This window comes from Brachyistius frenatus, unplaced genomic scaffold (genome assembly GCF_029030835.1).
Source record: "Brachyistius frenatus isolate BFR_SWC_R1_liver_20210118 unplaced genomic scaffold, ASM2903083v1 Contig_408, whole genome shotgun sequence".
NCBI classification, from domain to species: Eukaryota; Metazoa; Chordata; class Actinopteri; family Embiotocidae; genus Brachyistius; species Brachyistius frenatus.
The window spans coordinates 1-16,401 of NW_027211007.1; the positions used below are offsets into that span (position 1 = coordinate 1).

General features: G+C 40.6%; 2 protein-coding genes across 7 annotated transcripts; both read right to left on the reverse strand.

Annotated features, from left to right (window-relative positions):
* Positions 1-408: 408 nt before the first annotated feature.
* On the reverse strand, positions 409-4,389 carry LOC138636811 (uncharacterized). Of its 5 annotated transcripts, none has more exons than XM_069725061.1 (10): positions 4,214-4,389; positions 3,835-4,089; positions 3,656-3,672; positions 3,559-3,577; positions 3,268-3,357; positions 3,138-3,166; positions 2,762-2,818; positions 1,758-1,826; positions 1,527-1,658; positions 409-818 (listed from the first exon to the last, which is right to left on the reverse strand). In XM_069725061.1, the coding sequence occupies exons 1-9, from the start codon at positions 4,296-4,298 to the stop codon at positions 1,530-1,532; spliced, it is 750 nt and encodes a 249-aa protein (XP_069581162.1). In that variant the 5' UTR covers positions 4,299-4,389; the 3' UTR covers positions 409-818; positions 1,527-1,529. The 5 variants fall into 5 exon arrangements, with proteins under 5 accessions (XP_069581162.1, XP_069581161.1, XP_069581160.1 ...); XM_069725060.1 differs by having other exon boundaries at positions 3,559-3,578; positions 3,618-3,672; XM_069725059.1 differs by having other exon boundaries at positions 409-722; positions 3,559-3,672.
* An 8,104-nt stretch (positions 4,390-12,493) lies between these two features.
* Positions 12,494-16,053, reverse strand: LOC138636813 (proline-rich nuclear receptor coactivator 1-like). 2 transcript variants are annotated; one of them, XR_011312329.1, is made up of 3 exons: positions 15,405-16,053; positions 13,458-14,043; positions 12,494-13,253 (listed from the first exon to the last, which is right to left on the reverse strand). XR_011312329.1 is itself a non-coding variant. In XM_069725065.1 (2 exons), exons 1-2 carry the CDS (start codon positions 15,726-15,728, stop codon positions 13,585-13,587), a joined length of 783 nt encoding a protein of 260 aa, XP_069581166.1. In that variant the 5' UTR covers positions 15,729-16,053; the 3' UTR covers positions 12,494-13,584. The 2 variants fall into 2 exon arrangements, 1 of the variants encoding a protein (XP_069581166.1); XM_069725065.1 differs by having other exon boundaries at positions 12,494-14,043.
* Positions 16,054-16,401: the final 348 nt, after the last annotated feature.

Genomic DNA, 16,401 nt, shown 5'->3' on the forward strand with positions numbered 1-16,401 from the left:
AAGCGGTTTGAAGCAGGAAGTGGCCATATTTGGACGAGCTGGGGGAGGAGCTAGCGGTGGATCTGACTGGTTCTGATTGGAAACCTACGTCCCGCCCACCGATAGCCGTAACTGCACCACAGACCTGTCAATCAAACAGACACGTCCTGTTGCGAGGTGAGTTTGGAACGGACCCGAACGCAGACACAGACTGGGGTCAAAGTTCAAAAACAGTCTTCATTTTGTACACAGGTGGTCACGTGACTAAAGTCTTTTCACCCGATCTCCTCCTGATTATCTTGCTGATAATTCAAGACTTGAAGAAATATTCTACTTTTCCTGACCACTTTGGTAAAACTACACCAAGACACCCCTTTGCTCATTAACCCCTCTGTTATGTGGTGCGGCAGGATTGGACCCAAAATGGAGTTCAGGTACAGAACAGACTTTATTTACTGGTGAAGGATGAGTCCGAGGCAGGCTAGCAGGCTGGATAGAGGTAGTCCGGCAGGACAGGGCAGGGCAGGGCAGGACAGGACAGGACGTATTACTGGCGACAGGTTGCGGGTGAGTGGACGTAGCGGACAGGATGGACCGACAACCCAGGACTGCGGGACCAGGGTTGATGTCGTGTCGGGAGGTGATTAGTGGGATGAGGAACCGGTGTGTCAACCTGCAGGTGGTAATCAGCTGGATTGTCAGCAGCTGCTCAGAATGATCAGGGGCGTGGCCATGGGAGGTTTCTGGAGACAGGAAGTGGAGAGACACAGACCAAAACACAAAGCACATGGCACACCACAATAAACATGGGAATGACAGCACACATGAAGAGAGGAGATCTGGGGAAACAAAGGTCAAAACACAGGGTCAGACAGGGATCCTGACAGACTGCTGTCCAAAATAATCCCCATATCTAAATATGATCATCATCATGACTCAACATAACAACTTGCTATATCATAATAACCGGTTCTGGTATTACCAGGGGTCTCTAGCACAAAATTATGGGTCCATTTTGTTCTCAATCCATGAAGCCCATCGCAAAAAACAATCTCAATTAACAGAAGTTAAACAAACAAGGAAATACATTTTGAATGTTGAAGGAATTTTTTTTTCCACAACAAAGCACAGAAAACAGAAGATGTGAGTAATAATATTAAATAAACAGAGAGCAACATTTAAATATATTTTAAATTATAAGCACATTTAAAACAATAAAGCATAAAAAACAAGAAAATATATTTACAAAACAATAATGTTGTCCCGGTGAGTAAACAGTAGGAAGAGTGTGTTTGCCCTGTTTATTCACACTCTTGGCCTCTAGAGGGAGTCTCAACTCTCCTGATGGCTGCATGTCCAATCTTCAGTTTCCAATAATCAGTGACAGACAAAGAATGAGACACTTTTTTTAAAGGGCTAAACACCTTCATACCTTGTGTCCTCTATGACAGACACCACTTTCCAATCAATTGTTTCACATTAAAAATCTAAATCTATAATCCAAACGATCACGTAACGTTGATAAAAACAACATATTAACGTGTTACATCTTATTTGTTGGGTTTGTTGACAGAAGCGTAAAGGTTGCCGGGATCAGATGAAACTCCAGCCGAGGAGGCTTTCACGGTGCTGTAGGTCACAGAGTCGCCTTCGTCTTCTTCTTTTTGGTCGTCACGGACCTAGAAGGAAACATTGCAGCGTTTCGTACACGTAAACATAACCTGACGGGAGTTTTGAAAGTCATTATTTCAACACAGTCTCTCCCACGGATGACTCACCCGGGCTTTGGGGTCGTCCTTCCTGGAGTAGCTGATGGAGGCGTAGGAAACACCTTCCTCAGCATCCACCTGCACATTTAAAGACAACCAAATGATTCTGAAAACACTTCAGCACAGCAGAAACTCATCATTATTTTGATAAGTCATCCTTCCTCTTCTCTCTGGTGGGAGGAAGTTAAACGTAACACTCACAGACAAAGATCAGAAAACAGATTCTTCGTTCAATCTGGGTCGTATTTTCCACGGACGCGTATGAACGGCGCCCTCTTGTGGTATTCATGATGACGGAACTCTAAATTTTCCGTAAGCGTCGAGTTCACGAGTTTTGACGTGTTTGCTGACGTTTACAGAAAAGTCAGACGCCATGAAAGTTCATTTTTCATATGATTTTAAGCGAATATATTGTAATTTTCGTCACGTAGAGTTTGTCTTCGTAACTTAGGAAATAGCCGACGTCTGAGGAAAATGCTGATCTTCCCAACGGCCTCATCTTTTCCTTTTGTGACTTTACATTTTCTGTTAGCTTCTGTTGTTAGCTTGCTAAATTGTTTGCCTCCATTGCTTCTAGACGCCAATTGAGTTGTCGTTGCCTAGCAACAATATTTTTAGACTTAAACAGTACAACGCCAAAGCATACGGTGCACACGACTTCCCAGGTTGTAACCAAAAACTCGTGTTCCGTTTGAACGAATCACGACATAGCGTGAAATCGTCACCCCGGTCCACTAAAAACGTGAGATAGTCACGCTTTGCGCCGTCTACGTGTGAAAGTTACACGTTTTCCTGTTGTGGACAAAAATGAAACTTATTTCATGCGTGATTTACAGGAAAATTTTACTTTTAGCTAAAACACCTGATTGAGGTTTGGGAAAAATAAAAACTTTGTATGGGTTACCAAAAAGAACAGCCCAAAAGCGTGTCTATTTCACGCTTTGCCGTGATACCAGGTAGCGATATAACAGGGAGTATAACGGTTGTTTTTCTCGGTGGATGTGGGATCTCACCGTGACCTGATGTTCTTCCGGACCAGACGACGTCTCCACAGGGTTTAAACTCAGCACCTGAGAAAGAAAAGGCGAGTTACATCCAGAAAGCATCTTACAGTAAACGCAACATAAGCTACGTCTGCGTTCTCAGTGAAGGTAAATCGCTGAATCCAAAATACTGCGTACAAGAATTCGTTGATGACACGGCTATAATTAGCACACTGTTGTTCATGTTGTTTTTCTTGTTTGTATTCTCTACGGATCTTTTGACCGTGTTTGTTGACGCCACTTTCAGGTTTCAAGTTGATCGCGAATAAGAAACTCCACAATTATCCCAAACCGTTATTCTAAAATTACCATATAAGTATTTGAATTATTCAGTGTTTAAACTCACCGTCTTTTCTTCCTTTTGTGTTTTATTTCCTGAAAAACACAAACGAAGAGTTGAGTTCAACTTCTGCTTTGTTAAGTCTCCTTCATGACAACTTTTTAAGGATAAAAATTGAATCAGTGAATGTTCTCACTTTTATTTTTCTTCCATATGACGACCGCCACCAGAATTATTAAGAGAGCAGCTAAAGCTACAAGAACAGCGATGAACCACCACGACAAACCTGAAGAGAGACAGTTTCAAAATGTTAAACGCAGCTAGCGGCACTGAGTTGATAAATGTTTGAAGTCGCTCAGACTTTAGACGTCAAAGTATGAAAAACGTATTCAGTTGCTACCGTTGGGCTTGTTTCTGTTTTTGGTTTAATTTAATTACAAAATTCCATCTGGGATTTCCTGAAATATTACATTTGTATTGTTTCTACCTGGTGACGTGTTTATTTCCTTTGTTGCAGTTGGTTGAATTGTTGGTCTGATTGTTGTTTTTGTTGCAGTTGGTTGAATTGTTGGTCTGATTGTTGTCTTTGTTGAATCTTCATCTGAAAAAATTACAACAACAACAGAACAAAATAACTGTACAGTGAGAACGTACTTCATGTTACCTTGACAACAACAGAGGACACAAACTGCTGATATTTAAACTTCAACAAGTGTTTTGTGTAATTAAACATCAGTGAGATGATTTTAAACAGTTTTCTCACCTGACGTCTGATGACTGAAGGAAAACAGCTTCTCTTCTTTAGTTTCAACATGTCTCACTTTACACTTCAATAACTTATAAAACTCTGACTTCTGATCAACATGAGATGTTGTAAATTTCACGATGGCAGAACACTGATATGATGATGTCTTCATGTCCAGGGAGGTGTTCACCCACTCTACTGTATATCTGCAGTGTCCATATATCAACACAGAGCAGTCCAAGGTGACTGTCTCGTCCTCTTCATAGTGAATTACTGTTGAAGATGTGTTGAGAAAGACAACAAAGGTTAAATGAACTTGATCAATAAAGTCAGAATTATTGTCATTTTTTCTGTATTTTGTTTGATCTGAAAACACAATGATGTAATAAATACTCACTCTTAACAACAGACAGATTAATATCAAAGTCTGTTGTTTTGTCCTGGTTTGAACTGTCTGCAGGTGTAAAAACCAACATCTTCATCTGTGACGTTCTTTATAACCAGAGAACAGTTCGATGTAACACTCAGTCTGTCTGATTTAGATCCAACATTTAGTCCAATCTGACCGAGTTTAATCAGCTCTACCGCTGATCTGCTATTTGAATTAACGAACAGCCAGTCAGTGATGTCACAGTTCTGTTGACCAGGTATCACATTTTCACAAGGCAAAGTGACATCATGTCCTTTGATAGTGAAGAGAGACAGATGTTGTCCAGCTGTTGCTGTCGAGGAGAAGAGAGAGAAATGTGACAAACTGTAACATGAATCCATCCATCCATCCATCTATCAATCTATCTGTCAGTATATCTGTCAGTACAGCAGATTCTCAACCTACGAACACAATGCGTTCCGAACAGCTGTTCGTAAGCTGAATTGTTCGTAAGTCGTTATATATTAAATTTCAACCTATAATTGCCATTTGAGGTCATTTAAATGCCATTACTATTCATTACTATTCCCTAAGACTTACCAGAAATAATTAGAGTACATAACAACAACACATAAACATGATTACTGTCACTTACCTTTAGAGCGATGTCGATGCGTATATGTAGAAGTTGGAGCCTTACGCTTTTTGCCACTACCACGACCACTAGCATTTGCTTTCTTAGGCATGATAAACACGTGAGAAACGGGTGATAAATATATGAGAAACGGTAAAGTATCCAAGATGGTACGAACTAAGATGAACACAACAACGAAGTGAGTGTTGGAGCAATGAACGAAGTGTTGGAGATGAGCCAGTGCTGCTCGGCGTGGGTTGCGGCAGAAAGGGGAATCAGTCGGATGTGGTGCGCTGTACAAAATACGAACTTGCGAACACAATACGGCATTTTACGAACATTTATGGACATCCGTCAGCGGTTGTTCGTATCTACGAATGTTCGTAACTCGAACGTTTGGAAGTTGAGAACCCTCTGTATATCTATCAGTATATCTATCAGTATATCTGTCAGTATATCTATCTATCTATCAGTATATATATATATCAGTATGTCTATCAGTATATCTATCTATCAGTATATCTATCAGTATATCTATCAGTATATATATATCAGTATGTCTATCAGTATATCTATCTATCAGTATATCTATCAGTATATCTGTCAGTATATCTATCTATCTATCAGTATATATATATCAGTATGTCTATCAGTATGTCTATCAGTATATCTATCAGTATATCTGTCAGTATATCTATCAGTATATATATATCAGTATGTCTATCAGTATATCTATCTATCAGTATATCTATCAGTATATCTATCTATCAGTATATATATATCAGTATGTCTATCAGTATATCTATCTATCAGTATATATATATATATATCAGTATATCTATCAGTATATCTATCTATCAGTATATCTATCAGTATATATATCTATCAGTATATCTATCTATCAGTATATCTATCAGTATATATATCTATCAGTATATCTATCAGTATATCTATCAGTATATATATCTATCAGTATATCTATCTATCAGTATATCTATCAGTATATCTATCTATCAGTATATATATCTATCAGTATATCTATCTATCAGTATATCTATCAGTATATCTATCTACTAGTATATCTATTAGTATATCTATCAGTATATCTATCTATCAGTATATCTATCAGTATATCTATCTACTAGTATATCTATCAGTATATCTATCTATCAGTATATACAGTGCCTTGCAAAAGTATTGACCCCCCCTTGGCGTTTTTCCTATTTTGTTGCCTTACAACCTGGAATTAAAATTGATCTTTATTTGGATTTCATGTAATGGACATACACAAAATAGTCCAAATTGGTGAAGTGAAATGAAAAAAATAACTTGTTTCAAAAAATTCTAAAAAATAAACAACGGAAAAGTGGTGCGTGCATATGTATTCACCCCCTTTGCTATTAAGCCTCTAAATAAGATCTGGTGCAACCAATTACCTTCAGAAGTCACGTAATTAGTTAAATAAAGTCCACCTGTCTGCAATCTACTTTGAACATCCCACAGAACACCATTAAAGCCATTATTAAAAAAAATGGAAAGAATATGGCACCACAACAAACCTGGTAAGAGAGGGCCGCCCACCAAAACTCACGGACCAGGCAAGGAGGGCACTAATCAGAGAGGCAACAAAGAGACCAAAGATAACCCTGAAGGAGCTGCAAAACTCCACAGCGGAGATTGGAGTTTCTGTCCATAGGACCACTTTAAGCCGTACACTCCACAGAGCTGGGCTTTACGGAAGAGTGGCCAGAAAAAAGCCATTGCTTAAAGAAAAAAATAAGCAAACACGTTTGGTGTTCGCCAAAAGGCATGTGGGAGACTCCCCAAACATATGGAAGAAGGTACTCTGGTCAGATGAGACTAAAATTGAGCTTTTTGGCCATCAAGGAAAACGCTATGTCTGGCGCAAACCCAACACCTCTCATATCACACCCCGAGAACACCATCCCCACAGTGAAGCATGGTGGTGGCAGCATCATGCTGTGGGGATGTTTTTCATCGGCAGGGACTGGGAAACTGGTCAGAATTGAAGGAATGATGGATGGCGCTTAATACAGGGAAATTCATGAGGGAAACCTGTTTCAGTCTTCCAGAGATTTGAGACTGGGACGGAGGTTCACCTTCCAGCAGGACAATGACCCTAAGCATACTGCTAAAGCAACACTCGAGTGGTTTAAGGGGAAACCTTTAAATGTCTTGAAATGGCCCAGTCAAAGCCCAGACCTCAATCCAATTGAGAATCTGTGGTATGACTTAAAGATTGCTGTACACCAGCGGAACCCATCCAACTAGAAGGAGCTGGAGCAGTTTTGCCTTGAAGAATGGGCAAAAATCCCAGTGGCTAGATGTGCCAAGCCTATAGATACATACCCCAAGAGACTTGCAGCTGTAATTGCTGCAAAAGGGGGCTCTTCAAAGTATTGACTTTGGGGGGGTGAATAGTTATGCATGCTCAAGTTTAGTTTTTTTGTCTTATTTCTTGTTTGTTTCACAATAAAACATATTTTGCATCTTCAAAGTGGTAGGCATGTTGTGTAAATCAAATAATACAAACCCCCTAAAAAAAAAATCAATTTTAATTCCAGGTTGTAAGGCAACAAAAAAAGAAATACGCCAAGGGGGGTCAATACTTTTGCAAGGCACTGTATATCTACCAGTATATATATCTATCAGTATATCTATCAGTATATATCTATCTATCAGTATATCTACCAGTATATATATCATATATATATATATATATATATATCAGTATATCTATCAGTATATATATATATATATATATATCAGTATATCTATCAGTATATATCTATCTATCAGTATATATATCAGTATATCTATCAGTATATATATATCTATCAGTATATCTATCTAGCAGTATATATATCTAGCATATATATATATATATATATATATCAGTATATCTATCAGTATATATATATATCAGTATATCTATCAGTATATCTATCAGTATATATCTATCTATCAGTATATATATCAGTATATCTATCAGTATATATATATCTATCAGTATATCTATCCACCTGAACATAATAAGCCACGTTTATATACATGTACAGATAAATACAAGGTCACGATCTTGGTGCTACATGTTTAATTTAGTTGTTTCTAAAAAAAAATTGGAAGCATAATATTCAGTGGATCATTGTCACAGAGCGTTTCCTGTTCTCATGTCCAACACAATAATAATAATAATAATAACAACAATAATAATAATTATAAATATACACAAAAACCTCCACAACAGAAATCCACAAAACTACAATTTTACATCATCATCTCTAAATTATTCTGAATATTAACAATCAAACAGTGATACAACATTGTTCATGTTGTCAAAGTTTAAAATGCATAATGCTTATTTTATCATTTAAGTTGCATTTCTCTTCTGTATTTTTAAATGTTCCTTAATCTCCGTTTTTGAAGCACTTTGAGTTGCATGTCTTCGCATGAAAGGTGCTCTCCAAAAACATTAATTAATATGATCATTAAAATAGGACATGAACGAGGCGCGCGCGCTCAGCAGGGCTCGTTGCTGAGGCGACCGTCGCGCGCTCCGGCGTTAGCTGCTAACAGGCTAATTCACGCGGTTCTTTCGGCGAGTCGCTCATAAACGCGTTCAAAAACATCCCGCGGCGTCTGAACGCGGTCCTGACATCCGGACATTCACACAACCTCGGACAACTCACCTGGAAACGAGAAGAATCATGTTCACTGGATCATTTTCTACGAGACGTTTCTTCTGTTCTCCCGTCGAACAGACAGAATCTCATCCGACGTCCTCACGCGAGACTTGGCTGGGACTTCTCCCCGCGCGCCCTGGCTGCTCACACACACACACACTGACACCTGCTGGCTGTTTACTGACACTACAGCACACTGTGATCTCATTCTCTCTTTTTATTTTTTATTTTTTAACGTGATCTCATTCTCTCTTTTTATTTATTTTTAAAGTGATCTCATTCTCTCTTTTTATTTATTTATTTTTTTAACGTGATCTCATTCTCTCTTTTTATTTATTTATTTATTTTTTTAACGTGATCTCATTCTCTTTTTATTTTTTATTTATTTTTAACGTGATCTCATTCTCTCTTTTTATTCATTTATTTTTGTATTCTTTTTTTAACGTGATCTCATTCTCTCTTTTTATTTATTTTTAAAGTGATCTCATTCTCTCTTTTTATTTATTTGTTTTTTTAACGTGATCTCATTCTCTCTTTTTATTTATTTATTTATTTTTTTAACGTGATCTCATTCTCTCTTTTTATATATATATTTTTTTTAACCTGATCTCATTCTCTCTTTTTATTATTTTTTTTTAACGTGATCTCATTCTCTTTTTATTTTTTATTTATTTTTAACGTGATCTCATTCTCTCTTTTTATTCATTTATTTTTGTATTCTTTTTTTAACGTGATCTCATTCTCTCTTTTTATTTTTTTTTAACGTGATCTCGTTCTCTCTTTTTATTTATTTATTTTTAACGTGATCTCATTCTCTCTTTTTATTTATTTATTTATTTTTTTAACGTGATCTCATTCTCTCTTTTTATTTTTTATTTATTTTTAACGTGATCTCATTCTCTCTTTTTATTTTTTTAACGTGATCTCATTCTCTTTTTTATTTTTTTTTATTTTTTTTAACGTGATCTCATTCTCTCTTTTTATTTTTATATTTATTTTTAACGTGATCTCATTCTCTCTTTTTATTTATTTATTTTTGTATTCTTTTTTTAACGTGATCTCATTCTCTCTTTTTATTTATTTATTTATTTTTAACGTGATCTCGTTCTCTCTTTTTATTTATTTATTTTTAACGTGATCTTGTTCTCTCTTTTTATTTTATTTTTAACGTGATCTCGTTCTCTCTTTTTATTTATTTATTTTTAACGGGATCTCGTTCTCTCTTTTTATTTTTAACGTGATCTCGTTCTCTATTTTTTTTTAACGTGATCTCGTCTCTCTTTTTATTTTTTATTTTTAACGGGATCTCGTTCTCTCTTTTTATTTTTAACGTGATCTCGTTCTCTCTTTTTATTTTTAACGGGATCTCGTTCTCTCTTTTTATTTTTAACGGGATCTCGTTCTCTCTTTTTATTTTTAACGTGATCTCGTTCTAAAACCAAAATCAACAAAAAGAGGTTCTGTAAAACGTCACGTTGTCACGGCAACATCTGAACCAATCAGCTGTGAGATGAGCTGGAGAGGCAGGCGTTTTCGGTGGCAGTCCGGGGAGTTTTTTTTTTTTAACCTTATAATTTATCCACGATATCTACGTTATAAAATATATATATATATGAAATGAGGAAAGATTAAAAAAAAGTTCAAACTCTTTCAAGAAATATGTGTTAAAATCACATTTGACCGGAAACAGGAAACACCAAGGTGTCGGCGTCAGCTCTCTCTCGGCCTGTAACACAGAAACATCACTTTGTAGGGTAACCAATATTTAATATCACTTTTCTTCAATGTTGATATGAAAGACTTTGTAAAATGAATGTTTTTTGTTGTTTTTTTCTTCCCAAATGGCGGCGTGGAGACGTTTTGTTTATCGTGAAATAATTTGAAAAAAAATAAAAACCCTGAAAGAAATCACTCCAATAAAAACGGGCAGTCTTCGTTACTTTAATACAATTTTCCATCCGAGTGACGTCACAGAGGTCAAGAAACGAGATCCAGCAGCTCGCCTCCACAAAAGAAAACATTATATTTATATATATGGTAAAAACAATCAAATAAAGACAAAGAAACACGGTGCATTATTACGAGATGATCTGCGTCCAATTCAACGCGTACTTTGAGGAAAACATTGACGTAGGTTGAAGCGGAGTAACGAGGTGAAGAAGTGAAACGAGATCCACCGAACAGACGAAGGGAAGTCGACGTCCGCGTGAAGCTGCCGCGGTTCAGAAACGCTTTTGTTGTTGTTACGTCTAAATCGAGACCGAAACACCTGAATATATCAAAATAAAAATAATCAGAATAAAAACACCTTCATCTCTTTTCAACTTTGCTTTGTCGTCTTTTTTCTTCAGCAAAACAAAACTCAAACAAACTCCTCTCGCGTTCGGTTCTCGCTTACTTTACGTCGTTCTGCTTTTACTGCCGGATAATAAAACGCGAGCGATGTTTCTTAACGTCAGCGACTAAATAAAACTTAAATAGGCCGATTACAATCTCACCAGATCAACCAGCGACGTACCGACGTCTTGTTTTTGTTGTTTTTTTCTTTGTTTACTAAAAAACCCCAAAAAGTCATTTCTCAGGACTCTTTACTTCCAGCGTTGTTTCAAATCTCACGTGACAGGAAATGACCTCGGCCCGCCCCCAAAATATCTGCAGCTTTAATGACTTTACCCAGAAATCAACATGTTTTTAACGCTCGATAAACACACCGATTCTTCCGTCCAGCAGCGGTCGTGCAAAAATAAAAAAGATCAAACTTCCTCAGACGCCTTCATTTGAAAATGATTTAAGTCCCGCCCCCTTTTCTTCTACGTAGCTAATTATCGCGAGCGTTTAAAAGGTGGGAAGTGTCCGGCGTTTCACACTCGTATTAACTGTAACATCCTGGTACTCGTAGCGCACTGCGATGTTTCTGGACCCGACGGCGTGAACGCACTTATACGCTCAAAATAGCGAGCGTTCGTACGACGTTTGGAACGTCGGTGTCAAGTTTTACCGCGGAGTCGCTCGCTCTGCGTTTTTGGCGGGAAAATGAGTCGGCTGAGCATGGAAGGAGGGCGGGAACACAAAGAGAAGGAGGGCGGGGACACAAAGAGAAGGAGGGCGGGGACACAAAGAGAAGGAGGGCGGGGACACAAAGAGAAAGAGGGCGGGGACACAAAGAGAAGGAGGGCGGGGACACAAAGAGAAGGAGGGCAGGAACACAGAGAAGGAGGGCGGGGACACAAAGAGAAAGAGGGCGGGAACACAGAGAAGGAGGGCGGGGACACAAAGAGAAAGAGGGCGGGAACACAAAGAGAAGGAGGGCGGGAACACAAAGAGAAGGAGGGCGGGAACACAAAGAGAAAGAGGGCGGGGACACAAAGAGAAGGAGGGCGGGGACACAAAGAGAAGGAGGGCGGGAACACAAAGAGAAGGAGGGCGGGAACACAAAGAGAAGGAGGGCGGGAACACAAAGAGAAAGAGGGCGGGAACACAAAGAGAAGGAGGGCGGGGACACAAAGAGAAAGAGGGCGGGAACACAAAGAGAAGGAGGGCGGGAACACAAAGAGAAGGAGGGCGGGGACACAAAGAGAAGGAGGGCGGGGACACAAAGAGAAGGAGGGCGGGGACACAAAGAGAAGGAGGGCGGGGACACAAAGAGAAGGAGGGCGGGGACACAAAGAGAAGGAGGGCGGGGACACAAAGAGAAAGAGGGCGGGGACACAAAGAGAAGGAGGGCGGGGACACAAAGAGAAGGAGGGCAGGAACACAGAGAAGGAGGGCGGGGACACAAAGAGAAAGAGGGCGGGAACACAGAGAAGGAGGGCGGGGACACAAAGAGAAGGAGGGCGGGGACACAAAGAGAAAGAGGGCGGGAACACAAAGAGAAAGAGGGCGGGGACACAAAGAGAAAGAGGGCGGGGACACAAAGAGAAGGAGGGCGGGAACACGGAGAGAAGGAGGGCGGGAACACGAAGAGAAAGAGGGCGGGGACACGAAGAGAAAGAGGGCGGCGGTCGGCAGCTTCACCTGGACGTGACTCCATATCAGTGCAGGTTACACAAAATGTCAAAATAAAAACAAAACGTACACAAAATAGAGAAAGAAGCACTCGGTGTCGGACACCGGCTCAACTTTTCACATCACCGTCTTCTTTTCGGTTCGCTGAGGCTCCCGACGGCCTCGCCCCGATTTCACTCTCCGTTTCCCGCCGGCTGGACCCGTGTTCGAGGCCCGGACCGGACGGGTAACTTTTTTATTTTTTATTTTTTGGCCGTAGATTTGTGATTTGTGATTTGTCCGCGGTCCGAGTCCCTTTTTCCAAAAGGCCACCAGCCCGGATGTGGAAGTCCGCCGGTGACTCGTCAAAGCTTTGGGGAACGTTCGGCGTTCCCCGTCCTTCCCGATTGTAGTTGTCAGTGCAAATTCAGTGAGGAAAAGTCCTTTCTTAGATCCACCGTGCGTCACGCTGAAGAGCTGCAACTAAAGTGCCTCAGTTTTGCAGCGGACTTTTTTTTTTTCTTCTTTTTTTTTAACTGTTTTTTAGGAAAATCCTCAGTAACAAAACTAGAATCTCAAGTTAAAATAACAAGAAAATATACAGAAATATATGTTTACGATATATTATGTACATTTAAAAAAAAAAAAGAAAAAAAAAAAGGGCCAAACACGTGGCTGCCTCTTCAAAGAAAGTGCTGTCGTTGCGTAACATCGGACGCTGACTGCGTCGCTGCTCGGAGACGACCTCGGAAAATAAAAAATACAAAATGTTAGCTTCTTTCCGTCGGGAAATAACCGACACACACACACACACACACACACACACACACACACACACACACACACACACACACACACACACACACATCAGATTTCCAGCAACAACACGACTCGTCCAAAACGTTCACAAATGCAGGCGGCGTGTTGGCTCGTGGGAAAATTGTATTACAGCGGATAAAAACTCCCGACGTCGTGTTGCAGGGCGCTAAAGGCCATTTTGTGTAGATTTGTCCGATTGCGGGTTTCCGCGGTCGACGGCAATCCGAGAGCTTCGGCTGCGGTTCTCGCCGACTCGGTCACGACGCGTCCCGGACCTTCAGCAGCGACTTGAGGTGAACAGTCATGAGCTCGCGGCTCCGGTCGCTCCGCTGAGGCTGGTTCCCTCCGACCCAGTGGCTCGGCGGTTTGGGCAGGACGCTGGGCGACGGCGGCTCGCTGAACTTGGCCCCGGCGTACACCTTCTCGCCGTCCCTGAGCTCTTCGGGCATGGCGGCGGCGGCGGCGGCGTTGTCGTCGGCGACCGCCACGTTGTCCGAGGCGCGGAGCGGCTTCTTCCGCTCTCGAGGTCGAGGCGGGTTCGGGGAGGAGGTTTCGTCCGGAGCGCCGTCGTCCTTCCTCGCGGCGGAGCGAGAGGCGGCCGGCGGCCGGCCCGGCTCGGGCTCGTGGCCTCGAGCGTTTTGGCCGAGCTGGTCGTGCGGGTTACCTCCCGGCGGCGCCGCCCCTCGCTCCGACTTGCCACCTTTGGATTTCGGCAGCTGTGAAACACCAGCAGGTATCAAGTTAGAAATGGGGCGCGGATAATATGCCGAATATGCGTTTTAATCTACACAATCGCTCTTCCTGTTTTTACCGGTTGTAATGCGTTACTCCTGTCAGTAGGTGGCAGTAACGCGCCTAAAAGCCGCACATGTTTAGACTTTTTAGTGTTTTATTTGTATTTCTGCACATCGTGGGACCGCGAGAAACTATATTTCGATCTCGCGCTAACATTCACATTTATTTGAACTTGAGTCGTTGTCCATGTTTGAGACGAATATCTGCTCGATTTAATTTGTACACAAATGAAAGCATAAAAAGATCTGGAATAAAAGTCAAAGCCCAATCTTTCATCAAACTTCCTCTATTCTGTTATTTTTATTTTATTTTTATACCTTCTTTGCCTGATTTATGAACATACACGACGTATTTACACCACATGACTCCTCACTCTGTTTTTTTTTCTTGTACGTCCTTCAAAAGGCGAGTCGGCACCTCGTGACAAGCGTCAGACGAAGTTAAACACACTTCCTACATTGCAAAAGATTTGTGACGCATTTTCTTGAGGGTGTAACAAACCATGAAGCTTTTGTTGTTGTTTTTTGTTTCACAGTCAAACCTGTCACCACATTTTTTCAGCCTGAATCAGCCGGTACAAAGAGGAAGACTTCACCGCAAACATCTAACATCACGAACTGCGTCACTTTAAAAAGCTTCACTCAAAAACTGTTTATTTCAAAAATCAGACGCACGTTTTACGTTTAATGTCTCAGAAACATAAAACTTTTTTTTCTTGTTATCGTTCGGTCTATAAAATTAAATTTCCCAGAGACTTCTGCCAACGTCTTCTTAATTTTACTGACACTAACTGGTTTGGAAAATTAAAGCCCACTTTTAAATACGTAATAATCTTTATTCTGACGGTAAAAATTGCATTAAAAAGGGAGATTTCACTGATTTTTTTCCGCGGCATTTAAACGACATTAAACCCGGTGCTGATTTAAACCACAAATATTAAACAGGTCAAACTTGGCTTAAAGTAGTCCGAGTTGTGAAACCTTTATTCTATTTATGCAAAAAAAAAAAGGAATATTTAAGTTATTTTTTTTTTAATCTATTCTTGAAAACGTAAAATAAAACAACAAAAATTGAACCTTTTACTGAATTATTCAACATCTAAGTCTCATTAGACCCGATCTAAAAAATTTTTTTAAAAAAACTACGAATTAATCCTGAAAGACAAAAAGTTGAACTACATTTCTGAGTTGTGAAAACTTCATTGTATTTGTGAATATACTTCTTTAACATTATATTTTTTCCACCTCCACATCAGCAGACACAAACGGCCGTTCAAAGTTACCTCTTTTCTGGCCCCCTGCTTGAGATGATGGAGGGTCTGCGGACCGGCGGGCGGCTCGGTACCGGGCTGAGCCGCGGGTCTGTTGACAGACGAAGCCGTCAGGAGGGTGTTGTTGTTGTTGTTGTGGTGCTGGTCGGAGAGGTGGCCGTTCCTCGGAGGTTTGTGGTGGCGATGCAGCGGCGGCGGCGCCGCCAGCTTCCGGCCTCCTTTCTTCCGCAGCGGCTGCCTGGGCTTCCCGTCCACATCCACCCGGATCAGAGGTACCGGGTTGTTGTTTTCCACGTTGCCGATGTTGGCCTCGCGCGCCGCTGACCCGTCCAACATCTCTTTGTCGTCGCGTCGAAAAACATAAACAGGCCGTGAGATTCACTTCCGCTTTGGCCAAGTTAAGTCTCAAAGCACAACGACGTCACAAGCTGACAAGAGTTGCCCCACGCGCGGATATAAAAAAAAAAAAATTAAATGAAGAAAAACAACCAAACAAACACTTAACGGGTCAAATGTTTTATCGCCGTCTCGTGCGTGTAAAACGTGCGTTTTTAAAATGATTACTTCTGCTGTAAAAAAATAATAATAAAAGAATAATAAATCGATGGACACCTGAATCCGCGATGGCGCGTCGGTGCTCGCGAGCTGGTGAACTAAATAAGCTCGCTCAAAAAAAAAAAAGAAAAAAGGAGACACTTCCGGTGGTGCCTTTCAAAATAAGACGTGAAAAAGAACGGAATTGCGTAATGTGGAATAAGCAGCGTGCCAGGTGAAGTCTGTCATAAAGTATAACACAAGAGCCCAGCAGTCATCCCTCCATGAAACTTATAATGTGAAGGTGGGATTGAACATGACGTGGAGAGGATTTAGTTTTATAGTCATTTTGGAGATTGTTTGTTGAACTGAGAGGTGTCCCAGATATACACTGCTCCAAAAAAATAAAGGGAACACTTAAACAACACCAGTTCAATCCCACTTCTGTGAAATCAAGCTGTCCAGTTCGGATCAA

Excerpts from the sequence above, each read along its gene's own strand:
- LOC138636811 (XM_069725059.1), bottom strand. The coding sequence starts at position 4,298 with ATGAAGATGTTGGTTTTTACACCTGCAGACAGTTCAAACCAGGACAAA. Across the intron at positions 3,673-3,834 it reads CTTCAGTCATCAGACGTCAG|ATGAAGATTCAACAAAGACA; the intron begins GTGAGAAAACTG and ends TAATTTTTTCAG. Across the intron at positions 3,167-3,267 it reads CATATGGAAGAAAAATAAAA|GAAATAAAACACAAAAGGAA; the intron begins GTGAGAACATTC and ends TGTGTTTTTCAG.
- LOC138636813 (XM_069725065.1), bottom strand. The coding sequence starts at position 15,728 with ATGTTGGACGGGTCAGCGGCGCGCGAGGCCAACATCGGCAACGTGGAA. Across the intron at positions 14,044-15,404 it reads AGCAGGGGGCCAGAAAAGAG|CTGCCGAAATCCAAAGGTGG; the intron begins GTAACTTTGAAC and ends GGTGTTTCACAG.